Source organism: Pavona decussata, unplaced genomic scaffold (genome assembly GCF_977016875.1).
Source record: "Pavona decussata unplaced genomic scaffold, jaPavDecu1.1 SCAFFOLD_225, whole genome shotgun sequence".
NCBI lineage: Eukaryota > Metazoa > Cnidaria > Anthozoa > Scleractinia > Agariciidae > Pavona > Pavona decussata.
The window spans coordinates 680,458-707,647 of record NW_028145630.1 but is presented as its reverse complement, the minus strand read 5'-3'; the positions used below and the strand labels follow the sequence as shown (position 1 = coordinate 707,647).

The 27,190-nt window shown below is 37.6% G+C and overlaps 1 protein-coding gene across 4 annotated transcripts; it reads right to left on the bottom strand.

Annotated features, from left to right (window-relative positions):
• Positions 1-14: 14 nt before the first annotated feature.
• LOC146458946 (ATP-dependent chromatin remodeler CHD1L-like) lies at positions 15-27,190 on the bottom strand. 4 transcript variants are annotated; one of them, XM_085090147.1, is made up of 35 exons: positions 26,975-27,190; positions 26,296-26,402; positions 25,720-25,813; positions 25,086-25,142; positions 24,349-24,380; positions 23,799-23,880; positions 23,228-23,287; positions 22,142-22,238; positions 21,531-21,592; positions 20,805-20,834; positions 20,191-20,260; positions 19,053-19,148; positions 18,273-18,323; positions 17,449-17,494; positions 17,196-17,269; positions 16,425-16,538; positions 15,121-15,235; positions 14,406-14,514; positions 13,619-13,669; positions 13,128-13,180; positions 12,235-12,261; positions 11,501-11,604; positions 10,248-10,334; positions 9,621-9,673; positions 8,887-8,973; positions 7,726-7,805; positions 7,258-7,451; positions 6,726-6,738; positions 6,583-6,668; positions 5,206-5,276; positions 3,867-3,981; positions 3,163-3,271; positions 1,908-2,162; positions 1,200-1,275; positions 15-664 (listed from the first exon to the last, which is right to left on the bottom strand). In XM_085090147.1, the coding sequence occupies exons 1-35, from the start codon at positions 27,185-27,187 to the stop codon at positions 539-541; spliced, it is 3,096 nt and encodes a 1,031-aa protein (XP_084946273.1). In that variant the 5' UTR covers positions 27,188-27,190; the 3' UTR covers positions 15-538. The 4 variants fall into 4 exon arrangements, with proteins under 4 accessions (XP_084946273.1, XP_084946275.1, XP_084946274.1 ...); XM_085090149.1 differs by having other exon boundaries at positions 8,887-8,970; XM_085090148.1 differs by lacking the exon at positions 6,726-6,738 and having other exon boundaries at positions 6,583-6,681.

The window sequence follows — 27,190 nt, the reverse complement described above, 5'->3', positions numbered from 1 at the left end:
GAACAAAAGCTTGGTTGGTAATTTGTAAAACTTTGTTTTATTCTAAACAATTTACGATGACTGCTTACAAAGTAGGAAAGAATGCGCTAAGTGCGAGTTTAAACATAAGACAGTGACTGCATATAAAAGAGACTAATGGTGAAGATAAATCAATAAAAACAAACTCAACATTCACACAACTGAGAAAAGCCGGCCCAACAAAGCATGGCTGTGGAAATTGACCATGCAGGGATTTCCTTTTGGTTTAAATTTAGTTGAAATGTGGATTCGTTGAAAAGCATCGTAACAAACTGATGCAACCAATCAGAACAATCATGCCGTTCAATCACGTGTCAATCACGGGTATAAATATCAATACAAATGCTGCTTCGGTTTCTTCACGTTTTCCCGCGCTTTTTCCTTTGGACGACGCTTTTTTCCTACATTCCCACGCTTTGCTTGGCACCAGTTACATATTTTCCCCTCTGACAGTTGATTTCCCGCGTTTGGTAGCAGGAAAATGTTTTCAGTTCCGATTCTGGGTCTATTTATTCCACAATCAACAGCCGGCAGTTTTTTGTATTTCATACGGCCTCGTGTCTAGAATCCGTCCTTTCCTCAAGCAGTTCTCCAGCCATTTTAAGCTGACAATCTTCACTCCAGCTATGAATTCTTGAGAAGGAAACTGCAAGAAATGTTAAGAAGGAATGAATGACTAAGAGGCCTCATTTTCAAGTAGGACAGTTACATAGACGGTCAAAATAGAAAGTTCTGTTCTTCTCACGTGTATGCTTACACACGAGAAAGCGTGTTTCATCAGATATCCAAACACTGAGAAGTAGGTTGAAAAAACGAGGCGCAGCCGAGTTTTTTTAAACGACTTCGAGGTGTGATGAAGCACACTTTCGAGTGTTTGATATGGCTTCTCAAATGATCAATAATTCTTGGAGAAATTCAAGGCTAAAGTTGGCAAAATTTTGTGGTAATTAGGATCACATATCCAAACCACGGTTTCGGTAGTGATTTTCTTTGTTTTCTTTTGATGAATTATTGATGAGTTCGAGAGCTGTGGTTCTCACCAGTTGCTTCATAGTTGCTTTAACAAACATATCGGTGATTTAAATTGTCTTTCTAAATCTTCATAAACGAAAATCTACAAATCTCATCAAGTAAAACTAAGTTCTTGAAAACAAGTCAACATAACACAAAACATAACTTACATCAGACTCGTCAAAATGATCACAAACCACATGCGTCACATCCTGACCTGCAAACTGCGACATGTCTCCATTGTAGCTAATCAGACGTTAAAGAAATCAGTTTCTCGCTACGTTCAGCTGCCTCTAAAATTCTACAGTCGGCAAAGAGGTATTATTTAGACATACGCAGAGTCCATGCAAAAGATATTTACTTGAAGTACAAGTTGAAGTGCCAGTTGTCAAGGCCAACATCTATCCGAAAAAAATTCAATGCATGGAGACTCGAGTGTTGCATGAAAACTGGCCAAAGAACTGAGAAGAATGAATAGCGTACAGCGAAGAGAAATGATCTCCAGTAAACCGGTGTGCCGGTATCGAATTTCGGACTCGGCGTCAAATGGAAGCTGAGATTGCTTATGGTTCTTGCCTTTCTTATAGAAGGGGTTTTCTCCAAGTAATCTTGCTTTCCCTCCTCCACAAATACCCAAGAAATTTAATTTCATCCTCACATAGAGCACCTTGTTGGTCCTTGTTCGGTTTTGCTCTACATATCTTGAATTTATTACTCACGGACGAAACACAACACCAGAGGTGGAGGAATGACCATTATTTTAACTAATATACAAAACCAAATTTTACTAACACATGACCGGGGACTATCAGCGAACAATCAACGAGAGGAGAACCAATCAAATTCACGGATTGCAGTTACTGTGAAGTAAAGGATATGCAACTAAATACCGCGTCAATTTCTTCTTTTCCTCTTCGCCAACGCCGTGAAAGAAAACATTCACACCGAACATGAAGTCAGGGAGATTAGCTCTTTTACTCTCTCTGTGTTCATCAGATGGACCGTCTGCTTTTGCTTTTTTACTCTTTTCACTCGATTCGCCATTCTTGACTGACTTTGAATCTCCATTAGGTGTTGAAGCTAGCGAGTTACTTGTGGTGCTTGTGAGTTGTTGGCTCCTTGCAAAGTAATATCTAAGATCTTGTTAAGAAGTAAACACAGAAACAGCCTATGCTTGATAAACTGTTGCCTCGTAAGTCGAACCTGCTTTCATTATAATACTGACTCCTAATACACATAATCATGGTCTTCCCGGTTCTGGATTATTATGATGTTGTATGGCATGAATGTGGACCGAGGAAATAGTGACAACATTGAACGACTACAGAGACGAGCAGCTAGGATCGTCTACTTCAAAGCTGCCCCTAAACTATAAACCGATCAAATTTTGACCAATCTGGGCTGGGAACCTCTCTATTTTAGAAGACCGACACACATTTTAAATAGAGTTCCCGGATACCTTTTTAATCATTTTCATGTGAGAAACCATGACATTCAACACAACAAAACTAGAAATAATGATGACCTTATTTTGGAAAAAGTTAACTTAGAATGCACCAGCGCGCTTTTTTTCTACAAAGGTGTAGAAATTTTTAATTATTCTTAGAATTTATAACTGTTTGAAACTTTCTTTTAATGTTACTATCCTTTTACTTTTTTATTTATTTATTTTTTAACAGGTCCTGCATTTATAGCAGTTTTCTTCTTATAACTGATGCAGCAATCCTGTATAAATATGTTTGAATTATTATTATTGTTGTTATTATTATTATTATTATTATTATTACTATTATTATTATTATTATTATTATTATTATTATTAGACGAGATTGTAACTTGATGAGATTTTTTTTCCTTTTTCTTCAAAAAAAATTGTGCTTGAAAATAGTTTTTTTTAATCGACAAGAATTGTAAATAGGTTTTAATAGCTCTTTTTTCTATTTTTAACTTGTAAATAACAGTTTGCTTGGAATATTTTAATAAAGAGATTATTATTATTATTATTATTATTATTATTATTATTATTATTATTATTATTATTATTATTATTATTATTATTATTATTATTATTATTATTATTATTATAAAGGTGCTACTGTTTGGCGCTTTGATTCCTTTGCTAGGCGAGGATACATTGATGTTTCAATGCCCCTGGAGGCCAGATGTTTCCGCACCAGTCTCTCTGTGCCATACCAGTTAATGCTTGGAGTGTTATACCCAATTCGTGGAAGATGAACAGTAGCTAATAAATTGAAGATAATTTGCTTAAAACAACTTTGTTTCTCTAAAACGGAAGTAACGTTAAAAATGGAAAACTATTTAACAACAAAAAACTAACGGAAACCAGCTAAACTGGTACACGTACATAACCTGTCTAAAGTTGGCATAACAGAAAGTTTGAGTTAGGATTCAAGGCACAAACTGAAAAAGTATGCCAATAAAGCGCCCTTCATTTACCTCTAATTACCATTAAGGAATTGGCTATGACACACTAGCTTGATTTGATAGAGTTTCAAACTGAGGGTGAAGGATATCGTGATAGAAGCATTGACAGGATTTGATTTCTCATTTATTAGACGTATCAAAGACTTAACAAGATTTGCCCTTGTATATATGACACTTTCAATACTGCATTTGTGAGCAGCTTCGATTGAACTCAAGTTCAATTTGCATATCTGAAAACTCGCTCATTCCATATCTAAAAAAAGAACTGCATAGGCAGTCGGCCAACAACACGTCAAATTGAAAACGACATGAAAAGAACGCAACTTAACTGTTAACCGCACAATGACTTTGTTGTTTGAGTAGATTAGCCACGCCCTTGAGTGGTATGTTACCTTTTATTTTCTTGGCCGCCGCTGCAACCCTCTTCAGTCCCTGACTCAATGACGTCAGCAGTATCCCAGACAACCTGTTCTTACGATCACGTGACTGTGCCACGATCAAGGCCACCTAAGAAGGTAAAGTAATTTTATATTTAATATGACCAGTCGTAACACAAGTGAAGAAATTCTGCAAGTTCTCCAGTATTTCCACGAGGTTAAGTCCAAGTCTGGCACAGACACAACCTCGGTAACATCCACGCCAAAGCTATGGTTACGTCTGAAATTCTACGTCACAGGATACTGAACTTTGACAAGTACTTAACTTACAACAAATATTTTTAAGATATTTTGCGGGCTATTCACATGTAAGAAAATACTTCACATCGTTAAACATTTTCCATAAAGATTAGGCTAACTGTTTTTAAAATTTGCCGCACCACAAAATGGACGCAATTATTCGCGGAACGGCTGGTTTTACTGTATCCTCCTGAGATAAGCCTCATGGTTTCTTTGGGCTTTCCTGCCATACTTTAACAAATTTCTGTAAATTGATATTGTATCATAATAAGGTGGCGAATAATAATAATAATAATAATAATAATAATAATAATAATAATAATAATAATAATAATAATAATAATAATAATAATAATAATAATAATACAGTTGAACCTCCACTAACGGCCACCTCTCCACAACGGCCACCTCTCTATAACGGCCACTTTTTTTTGTCCCGGCGGACAGTCCATACATTAGCTCATGTTTAAACCTCTCTACAACGGCAACGGCCACTAAAGCGCGTCCCCAACTGCCAAAATAACCTCTCGACAATGGCCAGTATACAGTTCTTTTCATGTGTAAAACCTTTTTCTATAAACTGATGCAGTATTCGACATTTGTCTTCGGAAAATTACGTTTCTGTATCCATTTTAATGATATACGTATTTTAATTGTGTGCCATTTATATGCTGCTGTAAGCATAAATTGTCTACAATAATATAGCGAATGTTGCGAATCTTGCTCGTTTCGTCTTTCTGGTTAACATTTTGATTCAAAACATTATTTACGTTTTATTGTGTTTTTCATCTATATATATTATTTAAGATTAGATTGTCATTACAGGCTACAGTAAGCATGAACTTGGCGCAATAAACATGTTGTACTTCCCCCAAAAAAAGGTGTCATGTTACACCCCCACCTCCCCATAGCGGCCACCTTTCCACAACGGCCACTTTCTTCCGTCCCCAAGGTGGCCGTTGTGGAGAGGTTCAACTGTAATAATAATAAAAGTGTTCTTGAGATTCACAGTATTTTTTTCAGTAGAAATTTCACACTAAATGGTTAAACATACATAGTCATGGCCATCCTTTCTACTTTCTTGGTCATCAACTGGAACAAGATGTGCGTCTCCTAGCTTCAAATCTGAGGAACAACAAGCGTAGTGAATACAGTAAGCCCTCGTATCAGTATTGAGCTCACGGACGATGCCGGTTCCTTTAATGAAATTAGAGACGTTTAGGGTGAGTTATTAAAAGACAGTTTGGACGGTGTTTAACAAAACCACGTTCTAAGCCATTATCAATTTTGCCCACAGTCATATCTAAACATTGTCTGCTGCTGACGGCAGCAGAGACGTTTAGGGTGAGTTATTAAAAGACAGTTTGGACGGTATTTCACAAAACCACGTTCTAAGCCATTTTCAATTTTGCCAACAGTCATATCTAAACATTGTCTGCTGCTGACGGTAACAAGAGGGCTTGCATCCCAGACTAGAAAACTATTTATCTTCTTAAAATGAACCACTTATAGACAGATTTGGAGGCCCAATGATTGTCTTAAGCCGGGGCCTAAGTTTGACTTTGTTTAAATAACTGGCCCTTAGAGTCTAGTACGAATACGACAGCGAATACGAGGTGATATGGCTCCAAGTTTTTAACGAAATACTAAGAAGATATATATATCCCAGGAAACTTCATTTTTAATACTATTTGTGAGAGACAAACTTGACGCAGTTTTTTTGAATGATAAAAGCTAAGCCCTTTCGTGATTCGAAAAAAACGACATCACCTACGTTTCGAGGACTTGTTTTCGCCACTACGCCGTTCTCACAAAATCTCGTTGTAAAATGAAAATGACGACGGCTATCTCGTTTTCGCGCCAAAATGACACTGGTTCACACGCATGCACTCTTTGTCTATTGAGAAAACTCGTAGTCTTACTTGCACTCGTACTAGAAACTACAGGTTTCTAATGTGTAATAAGCGATGCGGTTTTTAGTGGGTGACTCATCCGGTTTCTTTAATATAAAGTAAGGCAAAATTCGTGACCAAAAGAAGCCATATCACTGCTGTTCAATAGATGAGGTTTCTGAGGAGTGAAACATTTTGTCGAACCAAAAACTGAGCAAGAAACCCCTCTGGCACCCAGGGTAATGCTGGCCATCCATAGCCTTAAAGACGTTATAAATAGTTTCCATGAACTAGAATTGACGTTTTAATAACATTCGGCCATTACTTTTAAGTTGCCATTGACCAAAATTGACAAACTGTTTCTAAAATGGAATGCATGGTTCTTTTAAACAACGTGGTAACAGCAACATCTCTAACAGCAACGGCGGTTGAACAAACACAAAATATGGAAAAAACAAATGAGAGTGTATTAGAGCAGTGTATTCCCTTTCCAACTCCTACTCTTAAAGTAAACATTGAACAAAAGATAAAATAAATACCTTTCATTTTACTCGCCAGCTCGTACTGTGTTTCTGGTTGTAAAGATCGTCGAGATAAAGCAGAGAACAAACCACCCTGACCCCACCTTCCCGAGTCGTCTGCAAGAAAGAAAACCGGTAAGAACAAACCACCCTGACCCCACCTCCCTGAGTCATCTGCAAGAAAGAAAAGCGGCAAGAACAAACCACCCTGACCCCACCTCCCTAAGTCGTCTGCAAGAAAGAAAAGCTCAGTCTGTTGTGACCCCACCACAATGAGTTGTCTGAAAGAAAGAAACTCAGGTAGCTAAGACAGTTCTGACCCCACCTCCCTGAGTTGTCGCCATGAGAGAAGTCTGAAATAGTAAGAACAAACCATAACTCTGACCCCACCCTCCTGAGTCTTTTGAAAAAAACTAATACTACATCACCAGAAAATCACATCAAACAATTACTAGCACTCTTCCTTTGAAGAGATTGGGAACAGTTTGTTCACGATGCCAAGGCAACAGACATATAGTTCAAGGCCTTGATAGTTCGTGAAATTTGCTTTTTTTTGTCATCTATTAACGAAGGTCTTCGAAACTTATTTAGTCAGTTAACAGAGCATGGAAAACCATTTCTCAAATTACACTTCAGTTTATTTATCAGCCAGCATGCTTTGTGGTTCCTGTTTATGCATATGACGTCACTCACCCACACAATGCACTATAATTGCATCTGAGCCGGGAGTGTTGATGGGATGCGTGACGTCACCACGAACATACTGGATGTCTTTTCTTTTGCTGTCGTGTTCTTCGTCAAATAAATCGTTTTCTTTGTCCTCTTCTTCTTCATCGTCTATGGCAGAGTTGAGGCTAGTGTAATTGTTGTCTTTCCAAAGTTTGTCTCTGTAAAAAGAACTTAAAGCTCTTGACCATGAAAGAAGCACGAGAAATACTGTGTAAAATTGAAGCATCACAAAATTTCGTCAACGTTTAGTAAATCGAACTTCCAACGGGGTTTTCTTCAATGTGAGGGAGACAAAAATAATTTTTGTCAATTGTCTTTAAAAAAAGTAATTTATAAAAACAGAGATTTTTTTTCTATAAAATCCAAGGCCAAGGAAGGCACTCTTACAAAAGTTAAAATCCTTTTCCCAAGGGGATTAAGTAGAATACTCACAGTTTCCTTTGCTTTTCTATTTCCTTTCTCAGTTCTTCCTCTTCCTTCAATTTCGCTCTCTTTGCTGCGTTCTCTTCCCTCTGAAAGAGGAAGATTTTTAGTTTAAGTTCACAGTTCACAATAACCTCAACGGAGTCAAACTCTGACCTGCTCTTAGGGCATTACAAAGAGATCTAACCCTTATTAAGGACGATGCCTACTAATAAAGAAGTATTTTTGTTTATTTTATGACTATGCGGGGAAAGCAGATCTCAGCAAGGGCTATCGGAATCCAAAAAGAAAATTGGGGGAAACCACGCATCAATTATTCTAAAAAGCAGTAAAATACAAAACAATTTCTGCTTTCTCAGCATAGTTTTAAACCGCGAAAAAATATCCCTGTATTAGTAGGCACCACCCATAGGAATCCGAGTATCTCGCAGATACGCAAAAGGTATGCGTAGTAACAAAAGTAGCCACCGTCCTCAACACCAAATCAGCTTATGACCTGTTTCACGCCATCTTGGATGGCTCTCACTAGGGGCATAAGTGTAAGCATATGCGTAAGCACAAGCAAACAGAAAGACCGATTTTTTTTTCTCCGACTTCACTATGAATCACCGGGGCATAAGTAAAAGCAGAAGCACAAGGAAAACAACAAAGTTGTTCGTTCTTGTCGAGCTTGTCTTTATGCTTCTGTTGCATTTGTTATTAGTGACGACAGTATAAGAGTGGTCATGCCGTGCTTATGTTTGTATTCCTGTCGATGCTGTCACACTGGCGTAATTACTGATATACTTAAGTTTGAAAATTAGGGATAAACTTATAAAATATCGAAGTTTCGACGTCGTCATGACGCCACGCCATTATCAAGTCGAGACGTCTAGATTTTATAAGTGTATCCCTAACTTTTAAAGTTCTTTGCTTCAGCAAATCTTACTCGAGTTTAAGGTGAATTAAGTTGATGAAAACAGTCTTTAGACAGAGTTTACGGTAACTGACACTAAAAATTGGAGTTGACCAGATTAAACCTGGTTCACACCACGATTTTGGTGAACCCTTTCAAAACATCGCTCAGTTAACATCTCTGAATGTTAAAGTGCTTTGTTTCGATATTGCTTCTAAAGCAAAATGCGAGAAGCTTTCTGGAAAGGTTCATCCAAGCATGTAAAAGCCAACTACCTTTTTCCTTCGCTCTTCTAATTCTTCCGGTGTAAGGACTTTTCTCTTTCTGGCGGGAAGATCAATATATTGGGTTGTGGAGGACTGCTGAAGACAAATGAAGGTAACTGATGTTAAAACACTTTAACTGAAGTGGTAAATGAACGTACTTATGGGTCGATTTAGCCTGCAGTAAAAACGTCACCTCTCCAGCTATGCTCGTCTACTTCTCTTACCTATTTTGTATTCTTTTTCCACCATCGCGAGCTATTTGGGGGCTTCACTTCTTAAACCTGATGAAATGTGGTTCTAGATTTTTCAGCCACTGCATAAATTCCAAGTGTGGCCATTCCAATGAAAGCTACTGAGCCGTACTTTCCTGTGGTGCGGTTTCTTACGTTGTACAAGGTGTTCTAACTTTTGAGTTAACGGAAGAAGTCCTGAAGTGTGACACTTCATGCTAGTGAGAGTTATGTCGGCGAATAACAAATTCACATGTACTTGAGTTGAATGTTTTATAATATCAGTTAATTTTACCAAGCGTAGAAGGTGCCTGTGAATGAGTAATTATAGGGCGCAATTTCGGGCGCGCGAGATGGAGCCGCAGTCGATGAAGAGGGCCATCTAAGCTGGTGCCCACTTTCCATTTCTCGCGTGAGCTCCTCGCGCGCTTCCAAAGTCGCGCGCTAAAACTATTCCAGCGCCTGCCACGCATGTTGGCTTTTATTCGCGTTTGGGCACATACGGTTACTGACCTTTCGTTCACTGCGAAGAAGTCTCTCTTCTGATTGAGCTTCATTCAATATGTCTGCATGATACAAAAGGACACATTGATGAGAAAAACCAGGTTCTACCAACTCAGACAAAACGCAAAAGGAAATTGAATTTGAGCCCAATTTTATTTTGCTTCCGGCTATTGTACGAGTTCAACTCAATCAGCTATCTCATTCGCAGAGTACTGTTAACCGTTTGAGCATCCTGTGAGGCACTGCCGGGAGTAGTCTCTTCAGGACTGCAGCCGACCGCAGAGTGTCACATTTAAACTTGACAGAAAAGGTTACTGGGTGCTTAACATTTTACACGCGACTGTTGGATCACGGCTAAAATTGCAGGTGCTCAGACTGAGGGAAAGAAAGACAGTAATTTCGACAGCATACGAGAAAGTAAACAGACATCTTTCCTGTTTATTTTATATATTGTTTTGTTTTGTTTTATTTAATCGCTCACAGCATGAATGTCTCTTTCATGGGTGTCTTTCCGTTGCTCCTCACAACGTGAAAAGAAGGGGATGATAGGGGAGGGCGGGTGTGCCTGAGCACCTTGGAAAGACAACAGTTTTTTGCGAGCATCTTGTTTCATGTTGCTTACTACTGAAGCTGTACCTGCCATCATGTTATCAAATGCCTGTTGATCTCTTGCAGTCGTCTCCTTTGAGTAATCATGACCTTCATACACGTACATACTGTTCACTGTCAAAACAAAACAGCGCATCAGTACACCATGAAGACATTGGTTCATCAAATTTTTTGTAATCCATCGTAACCTACTCAATCGTGAACCATTCGGTAAAACTTTGTGAGCGGTTACTAATCTTGTAAAATTTTTAGAACTTTGCTGACAATTGTTTTAAGGTTTCTTACCTTTTCCTTCTGTGGATGAAATCCTAAAGTGTAACCATTCAAATGAAAGCTACCGAAGTGAAACGCGTCTCGCCGAAAGCGTGTATTTTCACGCGCGAGCCTCACACGCTAGTATCTTCCCAGTCTCACGAACACTTTCCTCCCTTGTCCCACAGACGGACAAACGCAAACATACGTACCGCTTTTTAGCGTATATCCTCCGAGACCCAGGAGCAGAAGCTAGCAGATAGTCAATACAATACAATACAATACAATGGACTTTATTTTAAAAGGGTAGCACATGACAGTAAGGAAACTGATAACCCAGTGGCCCTCTATAAAATAAAAACTTAAGACATAAAACAACTAAACGATTACTTACAATTAGAAATGTTATAAAACACTAGAATAAGTCAAGTGGGGAGGAGGAAAAAGTCGAAACTTCTTTCCTTTCCTCTCTACTTTTCTTCGTCGAATTTTTTTCTCACCCGTTTCGACTGTTTACTCGTCCCCTCTATCTGCACCTGGGTCTGCGAGGATGTTCAGTGTAGGTCTTGCTGTTTACTTTACTCATTTTTTCATATCTTAGAAGTAAAACAATTATCGTAAACGGCCGCTTATAAACCCTGGGCTTATACAACTTCGTAAGGGATTTTAGACTGGGTTATAAACGAAGGGGCTTACATCCGGGGTGGGGGGTTGTAACCGGATTAAAAAATCCATTTCGAAACGAGCTATGGCAATGTTGATCAAAATACGTTTTTCATTTACTGGTTTGTAATAAAGCTTTAAAACGTCAATATTTGGAACAAAATTAAAACTAACAACACGAACGAAACTAGATGGGGGCTTATATCCAGAGGGGAGGGGGGGGGGCTTATAATCGGATGTATTTTTTGGTTTATAAGTAAATGGGCCTGTAACCGGGGGAGTTTATAAGCGGCAGTTTACGGTATTCAGTTGGAAAACAGGTAAACCTTAGTACACTATAATTTCTCCTTTACTATCCCTCTCACCTTCATCTGTCCCCATACTTGAAGCAACGTCATCATTGTCGTCAGCACTTTCGTCTCCAGTCTCCTCCAGAATCCACTCGTTATTACAGCTTCCCCCGAGGATCCTTACAAATTAAAATTTAATTTATTTGTTGATATACTAATCATTTAATTTAGAAGACACGAAATAATCATTTTGTTATCATAAATAATCTTCCAATATTTAAGTGCATTGTCACAGCAAAGGGAGACCCTCTGTGTGTGTGGCGTAATTGCTGTTTGGAACTTGAGACTTTATATTCACGCGGCACGATTGGTTGAAGTTTTGGTGGAGATATTAAAGTCGCCTTTTACCTTTTGGCTTTATGTTGAAATAAACTTTCAAAGAAATGTTGATTGAGTCACGCGTGGTTTTTTTGTTTTTGTTTTTGCCTTTCCGAGCCGTAGAAATCTTTCTCTGGCGAGTTTACTGTTACCGGCCGAAGGGGGGCAACAGTAAACTCGCCAGAGAAAGGTTTCTACGGCTCGGAATGGCCAAAAAAGAAATAAAAAATAAAATAAAAAACACGCGTAACTCAATCAACATTTCCTTGAAACTTTATTTCAACATAAAGGTAAAAGGTGACTTAAATATATCCACTAAAATTTCAACCGATCGTGTCGCGTGAATATAAAGTCTCAAGTTTCCAAACAGCAATTGCACCACACAAACAGAGGGTGGTCTGCCTGTGGTCACAGTTGAAGGCAAAACGTACCTCTCCAGGTCTCTTTCCGTCACAACACTGTGTGTTAGAAGACAATTATTTTATGTTAATGATGCATTTAAGTATGAAACATGAACCTAAATAACGGCTTTCTAAATACATTTTTAAAGTACAAATTGGGTGAAGAACAATAGACCCTTCTCCAAAATGGCAGCAACAGATTTGAATGAGTTAAAATTGAACTGAATGAAAAACTGATACCAGCACTGGAAAGAGCACCTTTACTTTAGTAACCTTGCAAAGTTTCAGCATATTAGGTGTTATATCAGCTTAGGAAATGTAAGATGAAATTTGACTAATTTACAGACGTTTGTATGACTGGGGGTATACGTCATACCCCCAGTCATACAAACGTCTGTAAATATTTCATTTTTCAACTTACAGTTTCTCAGCTGATATTACACCTGATATGCTGAAGCTTTGCAGGGTTACTAAAGTAAAGGTGCTCTTTCTAGTGCTGGTATATGTTTTTAATTTTAACTTTTTTTGAATTTTCGGCCGCCATTTTGGAGAAGGGTCTATTGTTGTGAAGAACTTAATGCGAGTTTGGTTTGCTTCTGCTTTACTGTGATTGGTTAAAAATGCTCGTGCCATTCTCTCAACCCATTGGGTGTAAAACAATGTAAAAAGACCGAGAACCAATCGTGATTTGCACGCCCGCGTTTTCCCGCGCTAGGCTCCGGTCACGTGTCTTTGTTTTGAGTTCTGATTGGTTCAGTGTGTTGCTTCCGTTAATTGTGATTGGCAGAGTTGTTGCTCTGGTTTTGGCGTTACGTGGCCACTCGGTTGTAAACCGCTCTATTGGAACCGTTCTTTCTCTTATGAAAGTTATTTTGGCGACTGATTCACTGTCTGAGAGCCTGATAATTGTCACAACTTCTCACCTTTCCTCTGAGTCAAACAACTTGTCCAAGCCAAATTTCAGCAAGTCTGCAAGCTAGTTATCCAAACATAAACAAACATACAATTGACCACTGACAAGTGAATACGCTGCAAAAATTTCTTTCACACAATCTTATGGCAATAAAGTTAACATCTACACACTACGAGCAATTCATATTTTCCGTGATGGATGGCCAAACTATGAACGAAAAATCAAAAAGAAAAACCGAAAAAAAAAAACTTAGGTGACACTAAACTAATTCCAACTGGTTTCACCTAAAGTAGTCAACTTTGCCTCTTCCACACGCGTGTTTCACTCCCCCTCCTCGCACTCCCACGCGTGCGTGCCACTTCCATGCACGTGTTTCACTTTATTGGCCAATCCCGTACGCGTGTTGCACCCCCTTTACTACTCCCACGCACGTTTCTCTCCCTGTCACTCCCTCGCGAGTGTTTCATTCGCACTGCCACTCAGACGCGCGAGTCTTTTTACCTGAGTTGGTGTCTCTGCAATTTGGTTTACAGATGATGCGCTCCCGGAAAACTGAAAAAAAAAAGCAACTCACATGTAAGATGGCCTTGTTCATATAAATAGACAAAAGACATATGTCGATTTAAATATCACGCCAAGATGAGGTATGCTCCAGCCTACTGATCACGTGCTAGCTAACTCTTGGTTCCATCTTCGATTGGCGAAGTTTGAAAAAAGCCAAAAGAAAGTTAGCTTATATTAATTTTGCTTAAAGTAAGGTCTCACCTTGTTTGAGGAGCCTTTAGCTCGTATAAGCCCCAATGGTTTCTCTATGGAGATCCTCGCTATATGTTTCTCTCTCTTTTGTTATTTATTTATCTTTTATATTTATTTTGTAACGATATGCAAGAATAATGGCAAAAAATAAACTGAAACTGAACTGATTTAATTCACAGTAAAATACTTGTTATCGGGAAAAATATCAAAAGAACCCGTCTTCATCCCTGATTACAGCCGCGTGCATAAGTCAATACGATCCCCTATTGTTAACAGTGACCTTCAAACTTGACTACAAGTACGACTTTTCAAATCTAGCTTGCGTGGTTTAGATAACCGCTTGCCACATCAATCTTGTTTCTAGGGTCTCCTTATCTGCTGGTAAACAACGGGAAGGAGCGAGAGTTCTGGGGATGTCACTGATTTGAAATTAAGTCGTACTCATATCTTATCTCGTATTTGTTCTCTGATCTGAAGGTACCTAATATCTCCCATCGTTTAAATCGTACATTTGTAGTCTTCATGTAAATACCTTCCCTCCTTCTATCACTGTATTTGTCAACCTCAATTTTTCATCCGCTCTTTTCAGCACGATCTCCTCCACTGTGCTTCGACCAACAAGGCGAATGATTTTCACAGGCCTAACACAAAACAAGGAAATGACAACATTGTCGAAGCTGATAGCGTACTGGCCGACTGGTCCACTCTTCCAAAGAGCTCCCGGGAACAAAATGGGGAAAAAAACACTAAATTTCGTTTGGCGACGAAACGCTTAGTATATCTTATTTCAATGATCTTACCGAAGGATTCATCAGTACAGAATCACCATTGTAGACTCTATATAGCATGATAAACAGTACCAATCCACACCGCGTGCTTCTTAAGAGCCGATACTGACCTCTGTATCACACTTGCCTAGTATATCTTCAATATCTAAATTCCACAACCTGCACATAGTTTGCCTCGTTGTTCAGCTGGTTAAAGCAACGGTGATCTGATCCGAAAGATAGATGTCCAGGGAGTGGATTTATAAAACTGACCCCTAACATAATATGAACCATTTTAATGGTTCATTACTGTTAACGTTCCTTAGCTACATACAATTGAATTCAAAGAGAAAATTACTAAGGGCTGATCTTAACTTGGAAGAGCTCTACAAATCCGGACCTAAGGAAATTTCGTGGGGCATACAGACAGCTTCTAGCACCATCATATGATCCATACTGAAAACACTTCGCTTATGATACCTCGTTTGACCAATACGGTGAGCCCGCGCTGCTGCCTGCAGGTCATTCTGTGGATTGAAGTCACTATCTACGAAGATAACCGTGTCTGCAGACATCAGGTTTAATCCCTGGCCCCCTAAAATAGGAATGAATAGCTTTAGCAAAGAGGCCTCGTTTTAAAAACTAACATATCGCTTGGGTGGCATATCATTCTAGTATAACTTTAGGGCGTGGCTATGAAATGATGAAATTCAGTTTCCAAACTGCTCTATGAAACAATCTTTATTATAGGAAAGTGAAAACAAATAGAAAGTCTTCGAATCTCGTAATCAACAGAACGCGTCGAAGATTCCCCGAGTCAAAATCTGTGAACGAATTACCAAACGCGATAGAGTGTTTTTCAATTGAGTGTTGCAAAACCAAAACTAAAGTAAGTTCTCTGGCCAATCGCAACAAATGTAAACAGCTTAATCAGCCAATCAGAACTCGAAGTAAATACATGTAGCCTGCGTCAAGCGCGGGAAAACGCGTGCGACTAAGCACGATTGGTTTTGGTTTGGATTCCCATTCGTTGCGAAAATGGCGCGAACTTTGCCAACCAATCATAGAATCTATTAAAGCAAAACCAAAGCAAACGCGAAATTACTTTCGCTTACTTTAGGATTTTTTTCCTACATTCGGAGATATTAGCAACCATTAAAGCGGTTTTCAACTGATGGTCGTAAAGCCAAAACCAAAGTAATCACTCCGACCAATCACGACCACGTAAACAGCGTAATGAGCCAATCAGAATGCCAAGCAAATACATGTAACAGGCGCCAAGCGTGGGAAAACGCGTGCGGCCAAGTCACGATTGGTTTTTGTTTTAGTTCCCATTAGTTGAGAAAGTGGCGCGAGTTTTGCCAACCAATCACAGAGCGTAGTAAAGCAAAACCAAAGCAAACGCGACTTACTTTCAACGCTAACTTGAAAACCGCTCTATACCACTCTGTAAGTTAGAACTGAAATGTAGTTTAAGTATGTATGACTGGAGTATGTCTATGAGATTGAGCAGAACTCACTGAGTACGCTTTCAACAATCACGTGTCACACCAATCTAACTCGCAGACCCTACTTTCATATTAGTAAAACTGAGCGAAGCCGGGTAAAGGATCTGGGAACTTCACTGGTTTGATTTAAAGTCTCTATCGTTGGGCATCACAACGCGTGTTACAATGAGATGAGTGATTTCAGTTAATCCATCTCCTTCCTTGACTACATGGCTGCATCTGTCATGTGCAAACTCTTTTACTGTACTTAAAAACAAAGCATATACTACTGTTCACCTGCACGTGTGCTCAATAGAAATATGAACGTATCTTCTGTTTCGTTGAAGTTCTGAATGGCCAAGTATCGCTCCTCCCCTCGGACTGAACCATCCAACCGTTCATAAGAAAACCCTGTTAAGTAAGACGTCAAGTTCAGATACTTTAGAAAAGCCAAGGGCCGTTGTAATAGTTGAAGCAGTGCACAAGTTTAGTTAAGGTTGGTTTTCACTACGACAGCAACAACATAAACAAAAGCACAAGGAAAACAGACTCCTTTGCTTTTCAGGCTTTTCTTTCGGTTATGTTCACGTCACGTTTATCCCAGGACAGCATATATGTTTCATATATTCATATTAATTAATTCATCCTTCATGATATATATGCTCCCAGTTGGCTTGATAGCTCAGTTGGTAGAGCACTGCACCGGCATCGCAGAGGTCATGGGTTCGAATCCCGTTCAAACCTGGAGTGATTTTTTTTTTCCAGGCTTTCTTTTCGCAACTGCTAAAGCGTAAATAATTACGAGGGTCTTTCTTCTATTTAAGAGTCAGTCTTGTTTGTTTACCCTTATGCCGTTTGTCGTCTGCGACTGAGAGTAGGACTGTCCTTTAACGCCTGTTTCAGACATGTCCGACATTCTTGGGCCTTTTTTCGTGAAAACGATTCTCTAAAATCTTTCAAATGGGGGTTATGAACCCACGAATGCTAATTTCTACAGCAAAACCTACACATGACTATCAACAGCGCGAGTGTGAGAGCCCCTAAATTAAAAAAAAAATGCGGTTGTACCTCTATAGCCAAGATAGTCCTGAATGATGTCCAACATTCTTGTCATTTGCGAAAACATCAAAACTTTGTGCCCTCTGACCGAGCAATAAGAACAAGAACAACAACGTTAATACTTCACATAGGACAAAGGTTAACTAGAGAAATTGCCTCTTGTGCCTTCGAATAATAAGTCTACGAAAATACAGTGAAACAAACGCTGTCGAAATTTTTTCCTACCAACGCAGTGAGACAAAATTCAGCAGTTTAAACTCACCTCGCCTTGAGGAAGATCAGGAGTTGGTCAATAACTTGAAGCTTTCCTGAAGAGAAGAAGACATTTAAAAGAACATTTCAATTTCCTGAAAGGATATTTCATGCTCTTTGCAGGGCTACTTCTACTCATTTTTTCTAGAGCTACTCGCTTGCCGAGCGAGGCGATGTTTGCCACCCCACTGCCTGTGCTTAAGGCCATTCTACCCTTAGGCCAATCCAACACATCTTAAGCTAAAGCTCCTGTAAAGAAGATTATTTTAGCTTAAAATTATTGAACTGTAAGGATGTTTGTTGTTGTTGTTGTTTTTTATCGTCTTAAGTGCCTACTGGGATTAACGCAAGCTATTCAGAATTGTATTAAACTAACTTCCACAACATCACCTTTCAACATATAAACCTGCGACAATCGTTGTAAATAACCTTGTCATATTGGCATTTTCACGGAAAAATATAGAAAATTAAAAACTTAAAGGGCTGCACGCAAAACAGGTCTGATCTGTGTGATTGGCGAGAGCAATTTAATACTCTGGTTTTGTGTTTTTGCAACATTCAACTGAAAACTGATCTACCGTTCCCACATTCACACTCGCTAAAACTTGAATTTGCCAACACTGTTTGCCGCAGACTTCAGTGCGTCGTGTAAGCGTCGTGGTTAGAGGCACAAAATCTCTGCCATCTAGTACCACAAATATAATTTTCAAGAAAAAAATGTGTTGTCACTGGAAAAGAGCATTTACTAAATAACGCGGTTAAACTGAGGTACAGTGAGCCGAGATCCAAAGAGTGTTGTATTTCAATATACTATACACTATAAACGTAAGTCACCACTAGCATCCACAAGATGTTCACCAAGCTGAAATGGTTCAGGCTCCACACCTATCACAAAAAAGAAACAAAGACAAAATACAAGATCTTTTTTTTTTATCGTCATCATCATCATCATCATCGTCCTCGTCGTTGTCATCATCATCATTTATGTAATGTTTAAAACACGAACAGCTGCATCAAGGAGAGAGGAAGCATACAATTACTGGCAAGCTTTCTTTGCCTTTCTCAAAAGCTATCTTGATAATGGAAAAACACAAAGCTAAATTTCAAGTGAAACTTTGAACTTTTTCTTTTTTCTAGTAACATATAATACAGTTCTATGCTATTAGTATTGTAAATACTATTGTTTTTGTAAATGTAGTTCAAATTGTAATGCAAATGTAGTGGTTTTTTTTTCCAAGATAAATGTTTATAATTGTATTGCATTGCTTTGGTGCAATAAAGTGTTATTAAAAAAAACCCTAAATAGTATAGAGAAGTGCTTAGACCTAAGAAGCATATATAGAAGGGTGCTCAGACCTAAAGAATCTTTCATTTCTTTAACCGAAACTGTTGTAGGTGGCGTAAAATGCGATGTACGTTCGGCATTTTGGAAACTATCCCTGCCATATATGCTTGCTTGCTCAGAAAAGCTTGGATTTTTTTAAATAGAAAACTACGTGTAACAGTCTATATACTTGTCTGTCTGCTTTAGCCAAAAGAAGATTTTAGAGAGCTGAGATGTTTTTGTTAGACAGTATCAAAACAAAAGTAATCACGAATAAAACCTGAATTTACCATCAAATAAATAAGGATGGTTGACACATTTCCTCAGCTGAATCAGAATGTTCATAAGTCTTGTTTTACTGGTTCCACCAGGGGAATTAAATGCATCTGGAGAGAAAAACAAAGAAACAATTCATAAGCATTTGACCTCTCCCATCTCAAAATTGCTAGGCTCCCAAGTACATAGTCCGTGCTAGTCTTTGGACAAAATTCAAGGAGTATTCAAGCACTAAAAACTCAGTTTTCAAGGAGTATTCAAAGCAAGTTCACTTTGTCTTGCACTAAGTTTCGAAATGTTTTTATTAATCAATAATATGTCCCTGATTTTGAAATCTGCGCTCAATCATACAATCCTACATTCTTTCCCATCCGAACAAAAATTCAAGGAGTTTTCATTACTTTCAAGCACTTTCAATAAAAATTCTTCTTTTCAAGGGCTTTTCAAGCCCCCTTGAAATCTAAAATTAAATTCCAGGGCTTTTCAAGGACTTCAAGGAGTAGCACGAACCCTACAAGTAGGGTATAGGGCGAAGAGCCGCCTATCCTCCACTTGAGAGCCTGTTCACAGGCTAAATGTTACCAATTAGAAACTAAGAAAGTCGCCTCTAGATGGAGCTACAGAAGAGATTCCACAATTATTGCAAGACAATTAAAAATGCAAAAGTAATTACCATTAGTTAACAAATTTAATGATACTTTTATCCATACTGACAAGAGGCGTGAACCCCTTACACACACATATGAACACAAGTGGAGGGAGCGGGTACTCAATGGAATTTTGGTGTGGGTGTGTTAAACCTAGTGGCCCTTAATTTTAGACCAAAATAATCAACTTTCCAATACCAGTTTTCAGACCTGGCCCAGTTGTTTAACAGCGGATAACTTTATCCAGCAGATAAATCACTTAATCCAGCAGAGAAAATATATGCCAACTAATACATTTTATCTGCTGGATAGCAACTTATCTCCTGGATAAAGTTATCTATCCTTTGAACATCCAGGGCTGAGGGCCTGGGCTGTGGAATCCACACCTGTTTTCAGATTTTCAGAACCCAATACCCAGGGAATATAGCCCCCCTTCCTCCCAATTCACACTGCATCATTCTTTGTTTGTCTGATTGTATCTGTGTCTGATGTCAAATCCACCTACCTAAATCTTTCATCAAAATAGCCTTGTAATATTTCTTCTGGATCTCTGACATCCCAGTATAGAGAAGGACCTGTTGTCACAAAAGTGTCATAAATTTCTTTAATAAATTTAAAGAACTATTCAAGAGGGTTGCCAGTTATCAAAAAATAAAAAATTCCCTCTCTTGTTTTCCTAACCAAAAACCGGTTTCATGATCAATGACCACAGAAAACAAATTCTCTCCCAATAAAGCCAGCAATGAACCACAGAAATCAATTCCTTAAATTGTAGATGTCTTTCGAAACAACATTACCTTTGCCAACAAGGAAACCACTTCCCAAAACTAGTGGCTGCCCTAAACTAAAATTCCCTGACTTTTCATTGACTTTGAGGCAGAATTTAGTATTTCCTTGACTTGATACTGAATTCTCTGACTTTTATCTGACCTTGAAAACATTCTGTTTTCTCTGACTTTCCCCAGACCATGGCAGCCCTGAAATTTCAAGGATTTCTTGTACGTTTTTACTCCTATAGAGTCAAAGGGTTTATTAATCCAGTCAGCATTAATCAAATAAATAAGAATACACCTGTACTTGATACCTGATATAACTCAGTTATTCTTTTTACATCCTTACCTCAGTCTTCTTTGGTAAATGTGCCATCACCTGAATTTTTAAAAAACAAAAATGATTAAAAGTGGAATGTCACTTTTATTTTTTAGTTCATTACTTCAATTCACAGACTGAAAGTCTCAACACACACAATCACTAACATGATTTGTGTTCATAAACCATGAATTGTTTAATAATTATATTATTATCTATAGTTTTACATGCAACAATAAACAAATTTCACCTACATGTAAGTGGGCGAACATGTTAGAAAAATATCTTTTTTGAAAAAAAAAAAAATAAATAAATAAAGCCCTGAAGACAAAACAAGACAAGATGATTTATTTAACTCAGCTCAGTTTTACATGACATAGGTTGAATTTACCTACTTTAGGCAACTAAAACAGAGTTCAACTAAGGAAAGTAAAATTATAACAACAAAATAGAGAGCGAGTTGGGATCATCCAAATAGCAGGGCTAATCTAGTGGATGGCCCCAGATATAAAATACAATTACAGACAGAATTAAGAATATATTTTTTATAAAAAGTATTTCTTCATGTGGCAAAGCAGGTTATTAATTAGAATAATAAGTGGCAACATAAGAGGACAAATTATTGCATGATAATATTAAGGATTTTTTATTTGTCTATCTTTGAGTTTGCACTTCTCCCCATATCCTATTACTGTTTATTTGTAATACAAAAATGACATCGTTCTCTTAAGTACTGCACAAATTATTATAGCTCACCTCTGATTTCACACGTCGTAACAAGAAAGGCGACAATAAATTTTGCAATTCTAAATTCCTTTCTGAAATAAATTTATAATGCCAAATTAGCTTAATGAGTAATTTCTTAGATATAGATTTTGCGATAAAACTTAACACTAAAAAATCACGACGGTCAAAACATCGTAATATTTTTAGTGTTAACTTTTATCACAAAAACAAATTAGCTTACTTGTCTGATATCTTTTAAAATAATAATCTACTATATAATATATAATTTTCTAATCAACAATATTATTTTCCTTTTTTTACAGCCATTCATGTTTTGCTTGAACTTTATTAATAATTTTATTTAATGTTAACATTATTAATATGACTATCATCATCATCATCATCAACACTTATTTAACAATAATTATTCCATGAGCGTGCGTTGGATATGAGATGATAGATAGCCAAAGAGGCGTGTATAGCTCTTTTCAAGAGCAACCAGAAAAAAAATTATGGTCGCTACTTCTTGGGCATGGTATAATGGCTCATATACCATGGCCGCTAAGCCAATTAAAACCCTGGAATTGTATTATACAATGATCCAGTTTTTATAATAATCTATTTATTATTAAATCTCTCACCTGTGGATTCATCAACACCTGTATACCTTTCCACAAATTCGTCCACAGCATCAAGAGAAAAAATGTCAGGACTCACAAATGAGAGCAGGGAATACAGCTGAAGGTTCAACAAAACTGAAATTAATATTCAACTGTGAATTAAAAAGTAACACTTTTTAATGATCCATAGTGTAAATAAAGTGTTAGAGGGGTAATATTATTTTTATACCAGCAATAATTGGTCTGTCAAAAATATGATTTAAACAAAAGGAATACTTGAAACACTCCCCTCCTACATCTGATAATATTAACAAAATATTAAATGCTGATGAATCTAACATTGGTTTCTATGAAAACTGCACGTCTATTACCGTGCGGTTCCAGAAATATCCACACCCACCCCATGGAAAGCCATTGGAAATTCTGAGGGGGTGGGAGGGGGGGATCTTAAAAGCCAATTTTTTTTGAGGAAAGTATGGAGCTTAACTGGAATTTCTGGAGGGGGCAGGGCTGAAACCCAAAAAAATCTTCCGTGGGAGAGGTACTGTATGGATGTTTTCTGAAACAACACATTTGGATTTTGGTTGGCCACACTGGGTGATTGTTGATTGTGATATGTTTCACTATCAAAGGGTATATCGTAGATGGCTTTCTCCCTGAGACTAAAAGGAGCACTATTAAATCATTCTTGTCTGATGACCAGGAATAATATTGTATTTCTGTCAGCACAAGATGTATTCCTTCACTGGAGGTTTCTAATTTCATTTAATTTAATTATGTCAGTAAGCCAAGAACCACCAGTGACTCAGTTGTCCATTCATAGTAGTCACCCCCTTAAAGGATGGAGACTTCCATTTAATGTGAGGTGTTTCAGCAAGGCCTTAAATCAGTCTTTCCATGAGAGGTTTTCTCTCAAACGAATTTACTAAAAGTAAAACTGTCAGATGAATATAATTCATGTGTGGTCTTCATCTTGACTGAGTAATTCACTGTCTGACTCAGTTATGGAAAGTTTACTGGAGGTAAAATGTGGTTTTATCATAATAAAGTTCATCTTCAAGTCAAGCCCGAAGAAGTGGTCGAAATAAAAATTGACCATGGCCATACTTCTTTTAGATTATTCTGGATTGGTGTTCCTGTTAGCAGCACAACAAAGTCCTTTTCAAACTAAAAGTAAGACAAAAAAATTTAGTTAAAGGTTCAAATTTAAAGTAGTTAAAGATCATATCAAAGTAAACCAACTTGTCAAAAGGTGAATTGATCTTCAGTTAATATACATGTACTTGAAAACTTAATTGCATTATTTTATAACCTTGTTTAGTCTTATATACCTTAATATTGTGGCTAGGAGTGTCTTAAAAATATGTCCACCCCCCCCCCCCCCCAACCCCATAGTGTTTCAAAACTATTTTGTTGTTGAGCCAAACCTAATCTGTATCACTTAATTCCCTCCAGTGAAAGCAAACCCTCTCTGAAAATCACTTCCTAAAAATCCTCCAAAAGAATATACATGTAAGCCCATGGAATTGTATTATTTGGGAGTTTTGCAGTACAACTAGTTGAATATAAGGTGGTATCTGAAATTTACAGTACACTATAAGACTACAGCACTTGAAAAAGATTGGTTAAATACCGAATGAAGAGGTCATTAAAAAAGTCATTGACTTTCTATACAAACCTGGGATAGCTCTTGATAAAGAGCAGATTTGAAGTTTTTCAAACGGTGGGCCTCATCTACAATCATAGCTTTCCAATGAAATCTGGAAATTTGATGAAGATTAGGATGCTCACAACAAAACAAATCAAGGCAAACAATTTTAACTATATATCCTCCTGTATAGATCTCTACGTACTATAATTATTTGTACCATAAATCTTAACTGTTACTTGACATACATAAATACCAATGACAGCACATCAAGAAAAGCAAACATAAACAGCTGTTTCGACAAAGGTTGTCCAAAAAAAGCGTAAAAGCGTACGCGACAATGGCGAAAGATATCTGGGAAATACCCAATAAATTCAATAATAGATCAGAATCCATATTGCCCACCATCTCAAGTCTTCGCTGTACGGTCGAGGCAATATGGATTCTGAACTTTTATTGAAATTTATTGGGTATTTCCCAGACTACCTTTCGGTATTGTCGCGTACGCTTTCACGCTTTTTTGGACAACCTTTTTGAAACAGCTGTATTTAAAATGCAAGGTAAAAAGTCCTCCACTCACTTGGAAAGAAAGGATGTTTCTCGCAAACACATCTGACAAAAGAGGCAAATAAGAAATCATAACTTACAGTACTTTTGTTGGAAATAATGTGATGGAATATGTTAAGCTTGGTGAATAAATCAGAATAATGTATTTCAATTTGATTTATTTTGTAATAATTATTGTAATTATTGTAATTTAACAGGGAAGAGCCACCCAGTGGATCCGTTAATAAACCATTATAATTATTATTATTATTATTATTATTATTATTATTAATCAGTAAATGACACACTCAGGCATACTCAGAATTATTTTCCAAGTACGCCTGTGTCATTTACTGATAAAAATAAAAATACATCATTCTGAGTAATTTTGTTTTTCAAAATAACGAAATCTGTCTTAAATCAACATTGTGAATGATATGTATGTAGGAACTAAATTCTCAAACTTCAAGGTCAGTTTTCAAAGGATGAACTAAATGCCTGATTGGGTTATAGCAATACAAACATTGTGCAGTCCCAGAAAATATCCATACCCACCCCAATTGGAAGGTCATCAGAAATTACTAGGGAAAGGGGGTCTTAAAAGTCAAAATTTGAGAAGCAATGTATGAAGCTACACTGGAATTTCCCAGGAGGAGGGGGGGGGGGGTGCAGAACAAAAAACCTTCCATTGGGGGAGTATGGATATTTTCTGGAACTACACATTATGAGAAGGAAAATGACAACTATATAAACTACTGGTAATTCATGTACCTCATATGTTGTAAGAATAACATTAACTGAAAAAGACACATTTTGGACTGCTGCATGCTGAAATGAAACAAAAATCAAAATCAAAACCAAGATATTACATCTACATAATTATGTTAATTATTAATAAGCCTTTGAAACCCAACAACCACATACATATTCTCATTTACTGTTCTCTACAAAGAAATGAGGTATGGTGGAGTTAACACCAAATGTCCATAAGGAGGATTTGTCAACTTAGAAAAGATCTCTCCAAGTTTCTTGCTTCCTTGCTATTTTGATGTTGTCTGGAGAGTGGCTTTGATTCTCTACTGGGTAGGTTTCCTGGCAGGTTAACCCAAAAATACGTAGCCTGTTAGTAAAATTATTCAATTTGAAACAAATAGCAACAAATATTCAGGTCACAAGTTGATCCTAAGTGAAATCAGACTCTCCTTGTGGAGCGGTCTTAGTGATAGACTATGATTTAGTATCGCCATTTCACCTGCTTCTAGTGTGGGTTCGCCTGTAGTGTACTGGTTATCACATTTACTTGCATGTAAAATGCTGGAAACTGAAGTTCAAGTCCAGCCAGAGAACCATATTTTCACATTTGGTATAATCTGTTGTTCTTACACATGTACTGTTATTCAATTACCTGAGTATTAACAAGATTCTTTAATGAGTCTTTGAGCTCTTCTCTTTCATCTTTATCCCCAATAAAGTTGAAAACATTCTGCTTTCTTGAAAATCTTAAAAATTTAAACAAAGATTTTTGCATTGGGTATTAATTAAAGTATCAACCAAGCCACAGGTTAACCAGGTAAATTAAAGGTAAAGTTGCATTTAAACCACTGACAGCCCGTGTGAATTGAAGTTTAAAGGTGCAATAATTATTGTCCCTCAGAAACCCCTCAAGTCACCTGTAGGCAAATGAGGTTAATTTGAAGGTAAAGTTACATTTGAGCCACAGGAATCCCAGGAAAGTGAAAGGAAAGTTGTAAACAGCACATAAGCAGCACATGCTGTAAATTATAGCTAGTCTTTTACAGTCCAGTATTAACCAGCCTCTCTCTGTCACTGACCTTTCTGTCATTTTCATCTGTTAATAATAAATATCTCCTAGTCCATCATGATCACAAGGTTATCCTGGACATTTTGTTAGCTTTCCTTAATGGTCCACCAATACCCATGTAACAGATAATTTATTTTTCAACAGCTTCCATGATCTTACCTGGAAAATTCATTTTTCCAGTTCTGTAGAACAGACAATGGGCAGACTATTAAGAAGGGTCCTGGGCAATCCTCAGATCCTTGAAGATTCGTCAAGAAAGCAATTGTCTGCAATATGAAAAAGTATGTATGACACTCTGTACTATATAAAGCAAAATTGATGGGGATTTTAAGATCAGTGATGAGACACCTTACTCATATCATTGACACAGCTGAAACATGTACGGTGACATTTCTTTACAGACAGAACTTTGGAAGGGAGAAGCAAAAAATGTCATGAAGATATGAGATTCCACAGCTGTAAATGCAATTTAACACATATGTAGTTAACTAAAAGGAGCAAGCATTGTCGGTTATTCCCCACCCTCCCCCCTCCCTTTAATACCTGCCCAGTATGGGAGGGTGTGGAACTCCTGCCTACTCGGCCTTCACAGACGGCAAGTTTTACTCTAGAAGTTCTCTGTTTCGAAAACATTCCAGGTCATTTTTTAATGATATTTCTATCAAATCATACGAGCATGATTTCTCACGATCATAGCGTAAATTTTTGCAAGATAAAGGTAAAAACAGTATCCTAATGGAAGAACTAAACAGCTGTGAGAATTAGTTCAAACGCTGATCGTGGCCTTTCAAGTAGAAATTACTTTTTTCTATTTTAAGTGTTTCTCTGCAATTCACACCTGTATCGTTTTTCCAAGTCCCATCTCATCCCCTAGAATACAGCCATGGCCGCTTTGGAAGCATCGCTTCATCCATGTCACACCATCTAACTGATAAGCTCGTAAATGTATTCCTTGTAATCCATCATCCTCTAAATGCTTCTGCGTCAGGGCTGCTTTGCCACCATCTGTTCTCTCGTGTAGTTCCTTTAATTTCCTCTCTATCTTGAGCATAAT

Coding starts and splice junctions, on each gene's coding strand:
- LOC146458946 (XM_085090147.1), bottom strand. CDS start 27,187: ATGCTCAAGATAGAGAGGAAATTAAAGGAACTACACGAGAGAACAGAT. Junction 15,236..16,424: donor TCTATTGAGCACACGTGCAG/GTGAACAGTAGT, acceptor TTCCTATTTTAG/GGGGCCAGGGATTAAACCTG. Junction 3,272..3,866: donor GGCGGCCAAGAAAATAAAAG/GTAACATACCAC, acceptor TCAATTTATTAG/CTACTGTTCATCTTCCACGA.